The 7,157-nt window shown below is 56.2% G+C and overlaps 1 protein-coding gene across 2 annotated transcripts in view; it reads left to right on the top strand.

Annotated features, from left to right (window-relative positions):
• Window positions 1-3,213: 3,213 nt before the first annotated feature.
• Vsx2 (visual system homeobox 2) overlaps window positions 3,214-7,157 on the top strand; it is a 24,559-nt gene continuing 20,615 nt past the window's right edge. For both annotated transcript variants that reach the window (XM_013014877.1, XM_013014872.1), the window contains exons 1-2: window positions 3,214-3,690; window positions 4,855-4,939. In XM_013014877.1, coding sequence (XP_012870331.1) covers window positions 3,321-3,690; window positions 4,855-4,939 — 455 coding nt within the window. In that variant the 5' untranslated portion in view covers window positions 3,214-3,320. The remainder of the gene's footprint in view (window positions 3,691-4,854; window positions 4,940-7,157) is intronic.

Genomic DNA, 7,157 nt, shown 5'->3' with positions numbered 1-7,157 from the left:
GCTGTGACATCAGACAGTTCAGGTCGGCTCTGCTGCTCACTTGCTGGGCAACTTTTCTTCTCTTGGATTTGTCTGCCCAGGCTAGCTTTGAACTGTGATCCTCAGATTTCAGCTTCCTGAGTAGCTGGGATTATAGGCATGAGCCACCAGCACCTGGCTGGTGAGATTCTTATCCTCAATTAACCACTAAAAAGCTGGACGTAGAGGTATGGTTCAAATGGCAGAGCAACCAGTCTTAATTGAAAATGCTAAGGGACAGGGCCCAGGCCCTGAGTTCAAACCCCAGTGTGGACATCACACACACAAACACACACACACACACACACACCCCAAGGAGAAATTCTGGCAGGTAAGGACAGCGTTGCTGTCTCCAGGGCCCTGTTTACATTGTTGCTGTGTGGGTGGAACCACAGAACTCAGCTCCAGAGAATACAACGTGAAGTGTGCCTTGAGATTGCAGATCCCTGCACCTGCACCTGCAAGTGAGACTTGTTGAGCCAACTCTCATGTAGAAGTGAGGTGCTAATGAATAGGACTGTTGGGAGGACCAGAAGACATGTCATTCAAACAAGAATGGCCACACTTCTCCCGGTAACGCCTGCCCTGGGAGATCCCTGGTTAAATCCCGCTCTCACATCCACCATACCTGAGCTGGTAAGAGGCACAGAGACCCCCCCCACCCCCATCATAGCCCTGTTAACAAGATAAGTTCCACACCCTGTAGGGTCTCTTTTACTTTTCAGTCTAGCCTGATGGCAGCCACAGAGAATGCCAGACACCTTGGTAATGGACCAGGGATAGAGAATTTCCTTCTAGTTAGGGGTTTGCAGCTGACTGGCCAAAAAGTTCTGAATGGATTCTCTTTTTTTTTTTTTCTTTTGTCTGTCGTGGGGCTTGAACTCTGAGCCTGGGCGCTATCACTCAGCTCTTCAGCTCAAGGTGAGCGCTCTATCACTTGAGCTACAGTGCCACTTCTGGTTTTCTGGTGGTTTATTGGAGATAGGAGTCTCACAGTCTCTCCTGCCCGGGCTGGCTAAGAACTGAGATCCTCAGATCTCAGCCTCCTGAGTAGCTAGGATTACAGGCGTGAGCCACCAGCGCCCGGCTTGGATTCTCTTTCTAACCTGGTTTGCTAATTGCTGCCCAAAGCCACTGAGCCTGTGTCTCTGTCTCCCCTCAAAGGGTGTCTTTGAAAAAAATATTGACTAAAACCTGCTGTCTGCTAGGCACAGTGGAAAAAGGATTCCCAAGATAGATCCGACTCTTCTCATTTCAGTTCCCAGGAGGACTAGTTGAGGTGTAGGAGTACAAGGGTACTGGGGTTCAGGGCCGCTCTCCTTTGCTCTGTCTGGACCCTCAAGCAGGAACAATATGGAGAAACAAGTACTCCATGAAACATTTTCAGAACTTAGGAATCACTTTCCTGGTGGAGGTCCCACCCTGCACAAAGTAGTGTCCAGTTGCTTCTGGCTGCTTTTTGTTCCCTTTTTTCTTTTTTTTTTTTTTTGCCAGTTCTGGGGTTTGAACTCAGGGCCTGGGCACTGTCCCTCAGCTCTTCAGCTCAAGGCTAGCACTCTACCACTTAAGCCACAGCACCACTTCCGGTTTTCTAGTGGCTCATTGGAAATAAGAGTCTCACGGACTTTCTAGCTCAGGCTGGCTTTGAACCGAGATCCTCAGATCTCAGCCTCCTGAGCAGCTAGGATTACAGGCGTGAGCCACCGGCACCCAGCGACTTCTGGCTTTTTTGTGTATGTGGTACTGAGGAATGGAACCTAGGGCTTCATACATCCTAGGCAAGTACTCGGCCACTAAGCCACATTCCCAGCCCGCTGGCTGCTTTTCAGCTGGCCCCACTGTGTCCTTCCTTCTCCAACAGGAAGGACAGTCAGTGATCAAAGGGTCCCCATCACATGGGGAAAGTGACTCATACCCCTCCCTCCTCCTTTTCTCTCCACAGCAAGCCCCCCGCCTCTTTATTCCATTTTCTCAATAAACTCTGAAATCCCTTTACTGTGGAACCTTAGGGCCTACCCATTTGTTGTTCAATTCACATTACTTGAATAATTGGATGGCAACATAAATAGCGTTCTTCGGTGAAAGCTGAGCATACCTCATGTTTACTCTAGCAAGATGTTGGGAAGTCCAAGGCTGGCAAGGTGTGGTGATATAGGCCTGTAGTTCCAGCACTAGGGGTTGACTGGCAGGATGGTGGTGGGTTTGATACCAACCTGGACTACCTAGTGAGACTCTGAGCCATAACACCCCCCCCCAAAAAAAAAAGGAGGAGGAGGGGAGAAGGAAAAGAAGTCATGGGGCTTTATTTCTGATCATGTATTCATTGGTTGAGCTACTGTTTGTTTGCTTTTTTTTTTTTAATTGTTGTTGCTGGTACCAGGGCTTGGACACAGAACTTTGTGATCTGGTTTGACTTTCTCTCCCTCAAGGCTGGTGCTCTAGCCACTTGAACCACTCCTCCACTTCTGGCTTTCTGCTGGTGAGTTGTAGATAAAAGTCTCACAGACTTTTTCTGCTCAGGCTGGCTTTGACTTTGAGCAGAGATCCTTAGATCTCGGCCTCCGCAGTAGCTAGGATTACAGGTAGCAATGCTTGGATTGGTTGGGCTAGTTTTTATTAAGCAGATCGACTGAACTGAGCATTGCATTTTGTGCTGGAGAGACATGCCCACTCCCACCTCTGCCTCTTTGGCCCTTTTACTCTATCCCTACAGCCACCACAAACACTGCTCAGGGCTCTCCCGTTTCCATGTTCCCTCTATACAGATCCTGTAGGTAGGCCTCTTTGAAACTGCTGACCAGTGTAAGAGTTATGGGAGGGAGGAGATCTCTCTCATTCTCTAGCCTCCCCTCTTAGCCCATGGTCCCACCCCAGGGACCTTTCTGGGCCAATCCAGGGACAGGGTCAGGTGAGGCCCTATCCATTTTGCCTCCTAGAACAAACCTGGAACCTGGTTGTTTCGCCTGCGCCGGGGGAGGGGTCCCGGCTCCAGGGCGTCCTGCAGAGAGAGGCCGGTGGCACGGGTCCCGCAGCGCCCAGGCCCCTGCGCGCTGCCTGCCTGCGGACGGCCGAGCTGCCAGCTTTTTTGGAATTCCTAATCGCTCCTGGCCCTGGTGATTGGCTGTTCGGCTCTGACCCCACTTGGGCTGCCGCCTGGTTGGATAAAAAGGGAATCTCCTTGGGGCTCCAGAGCTTTAGACACCGGAGGGGGCACCTGGGACCAACTTCGCGGAGCGGGGAGCCCGGCGGGGGGGTGGGGGAGCCAAAGACCTGCGGCCTCAGCCCCTCCGAAGAACCGGGAGATGACGGGCAAAGCGGGAGAAGCGCTGAGCAAGCCCAAGTCCGAGACAGTGGCCAAGAGCACCTCGGGGGTCGCCCCGGCCAGGTGCACGGGGTTCGGCATCCAGGAGATCCTGGGCTTGAACAAGGAGCCCCCCAGCTCCCATCCGCGGGCCGCCCTCGACGGCCTGGCCCCTGGGCACTTGCTGGCAGCGCGCTCGGTGCTCAGCCCCGCAGGAGTGGGCGGCATGGGGCTGCTGGGGCCCGGGGGGCTCCCCGGCTTCTACGCGCAGCCCACCTTTCTGGAAGTGCTGTCCGATCCGCAAAGCGTCCACCTGCAGCCGCTGGGCAGAGCATCGGGGCCGCTGGACGCCAACCAGACGGCCAGCTCGGGTAAGGTGAGGGCGAGGCAGCTGGGCTGCGGGGCGCGCGCGCGGGGAGCCCCCACGCCTGTCGGCTCTCGCCACCCCCGGGAGAAAAAGTTAGTGCAGGCCCAGGGTCAGCCAGCAGATCCAGGGTGCGGGACCCGGGATCGCACCGCTGCTGCTCGGTTCCACGAGCCTGCGGCCCGGCTTTGGCCCAGGCGCCCCGTGGGGAGGGGGGGCTTCCCTCTGCTTGCCAGGCTCGGGGTGTCCGAGACCTGACAGGGGTGTCATGCAGGCTGGAGGATCCCCGACTTCACTTGCTCCCCACACTCCCCGACCCCAGCGTTCTGCACGCGGGTGCCTCAGGAAGCGGGTGTCGACGCTGGCCCCGCGCTCCGTATTCAACTTTGGACACACCGCTGCATTGCTCAGCTGGGGTTCATTTCTCACCCCATGATCTCGGGGTGTGTGTGTGTGGGACGGAGGAGAATAGGCCGCCACTCGAGCCTACAAAGAGCCTTACTATATCGGGCCGGATCGGATCTTTCCAGGGTTCGGGGACCCTGGCTGACTTTGCGGCCCCCAGCCGGGACCCCTTTCCGCGGCAGTGCGTCCGTCCGGGGCCCGCTCGGCCCGCCGGCCCTGTGAGCTCCCGGCATTTCCCCTACTTTTGGTTTCTTCTTCTTCATCATCATTATCGTTGTCGTCGTCATCATCATCATCAATTATTGTTATATTGGTTTAGAAGGGCAACTGGCCCATCACAGCCTCTCCGACCTCGGGCGGGACTCATTGGGGGTGCTCCACGACAGGGTCATCGACCCGGCTGCTCCCACGCCTGTCCACAGCCCATCTCCTGGGCCAGCCCTCGGACCTGAGACTCAGAGCTCCGGGGCAGGACGGCTGCGGGGTTCCTGACACGCCAGGGGTCTCCCACCACCCCGCGCCTCCGAGCGCGCCGGGGCCTTGGCCTCTCTTGCAACGAAATCTGTTTGAAGCGGGCGGATCCCCGCGCTGCCGCGGGTGGGGCGGCCCAGGCCGCCGGGGTTCCGGGGGCTGGGGGCTTCCGGGGAGACTGCAGGCCCGTGGGGTCACCGGGGCGGGGACCGGTGGGGGCCCCCGCGGGATTAGGGCGCCTCGGAGCGCACGCCCCATCCTCTCGCATGCCCCCCCACCCCGGCCCGCTTTTCAGATTCCGAAGATGTTTCTTCCAGTGATCGAAAAATGTCCAAATCGGCTTTAAACCAGACCAAGAAAAGGAAGAAGCGGCGACACCGGTAAGGCCCCCTCCGATGCTGTTGCCACGGATCTCAGGTGTGAGGTCCGGGGCCGCAGCACAGCGCACCGGGGCGTAGCGTTGTTTGCGGGAATCTGTGTCCGGCGCGGGCGTGCAGCCGCCCCGGGGCGAGGAGGAGGAGGAGGAGGAGGAGGAGGAGGGCCGAGGGCCGCGGGAGACGGGAAAGGCGGCGATCAGAGATCTGGGGGTGGGGGGCCGTCCCCGGGTCCCTGCTTTAGCACGTGCAAGAACCAAGCAGACCCCGCGGGCCGCCGGATAGGCTCCGGCCCCAGCCCGTTCCTCAGTTCCCCAACGCCCGTTCCTCTCGTCCCGGGGTCCCCGGAGTCCCGGGGTTCTCTCTGTTTCTGCTTCCAAAGCTTCCCTCCCCCGCTCCTCCCGCCCAGCGGGATCCGAGCTCCTGCAATTATTTCCCCTCGGCTTCTACTCTTTCGTAGCGAATCGCTACCTATCCGCGAGCCTCAGTTTCCTCTTCTGTGAAACGCAGATGGGGGGAGCACTGATGGCCCCACCAGCTCCATCCAGCTGGGGTGGGGGCTGAATTAGAGACAGTGCCAGGGAGTTGAGGTTAAAGAGGGAGTGTTTGAAATAGAATTAGGGATGACTTGCACAAAGTTAACATTTAAGAGGCCTTGAAAAAGGTGAGGTCTTGAAAAGCCACGGGGGAGGGGGGTCCTCCCAGCACCCCCAGATCTCCATCCATTCCCCCCACACAGTGCCACTGCAGTCCCCTCGGTGGCAATTCGTGAGGTTTTTAAGACCCAAGGGGAAAGAGAAGCAAAAATCTGCCTGTGATTCTGTGGGTGCTGCTTTCGGGTGCGGCCCCTGCGCTCCCCCCGTGGGACGCATCTTTGTGCTTAGGTGGGGGGGTAGAGGTGGGGTGGAGAGTGTGGGGGGGTGCTTTCTGTCTTCCAGCCCGAACGAATCCTCTTCTAGCTCCCCAAATTGTCCTACACGCGTTTGCACCCATTCGCTCTGTGATTTTCCAGTGCCCGACTCTTCCTTAGCCCTCAGAAACACAATTGGCCCCCACCTTTACAAACGCCCACCCTGGCATCTCTGGCCCCACAAGGTCTCGCTTGGGTTTGAGGGCCTTTGCTCATTGCCTTCACACAATTTGTTTGCTTTCGTTCGGTTTGTTTCGTTTCAAATGAAACTTTTTTTCATTAGTCGCGTTCCTGGTCTTTTTTCCCCCCGCATTCGTTTATTCACTGAACAAATGTTCACGAAAATGCCCCTTCCCCTTTTTTGAGCCCCTTTCTCAAACTGGTCCTGGATGGGTCAGCCTGTCAGCCTTGGGAGCTGGTGACAGTGTTGGAAGAGGTAGCAGAGAGCTTTCCCTACACTAGCATGGAGAACGCTGAGAAAAGCACCCCAAAACTGGGGGTGCTGGAATAGCATCAACTATTTTACTCTGTGCGCTGGAGAGATAGATGACTATTCCCGTCCCTCAGCTCCCAGTCCAGGCTTGAGGTCCCTTTCCTTTATGCTGCCACGCTGTGCACCCAGGAACAGTGGGGGGGGGGAGCTTTGGTGGATGAAGAGGGGACTAGAAAGCAATTCACCACAGCGGGAAGATTTACCACCTTGGGTTTCTGTCCTTTTTTTTTTTCCTGGTGAGTGAAGGGAGCAGATGATTGGAAAGGAGAATGGCTCCTGACTGCTGGTCCAGAGGTTTTTCATGAGTAAAAACAGCTGTTTCCCTGGGCTTCTCTCATCTGGAGATTTGAGTATGAAACCCCAGGATCCAGAGTGAGAAATGGGGCTTGTTAGCACCCAGTTCAGGGCATCTGGGGGTGCAGTGGGGATGGAGCAGCGATGGTGGCATCCTCTGAGATTTTGCACTGTTCAGAAGCTCAGTTTGAGATGAGATGGCAGGCGCCTGAGAAGTTTGGGGCTCTGCTTCAGCCAGGAGTAGGTGGCCCTGGATGGAGACAGAGCATATCATTAGCATGCGGGCCACCTCTGTACTGGAAATAGGGGATGTTTGGGAGATCTGAGCTTCCTTTTATAGGTTTTACTGTTTTGGGTTTGGGTTTTCATAGTCATCTTTACTCTTCCTCCTCCTCCTCCTCCTCCTCCTCTTCTTCTTGTTTTCCTTCCTTCCTTCCTTTCTCCTCCTCCTCCTCTTCTTCTTCCTTCTTCTTCTTCTTCTTTTCCTTCCTTCCTTCCTTCCTTTCTCCTCCTCCTCCTCCTCCTCC

Source organism: Dipodomys ordii, unplaced genomic scaffold (genome assembly GCF_000151885.1).
Source record: "Dipodomys ordii isolate 6190 unplaced genomic scaffold, Dord_2.0 Scaffold2, whole genome shotgun sequence".
NCBI classification, from domain to species: Eukaryota; Metazoa; Chordata; class Mammalia; order Rodentia; family Heteromyidae; genus Dipodomys; species Dipodomys ordii.
Note: the sequence above shows the minus strand (reverse complement) of the source record. Positions and strands in the feature narration are given on the sequence as shown.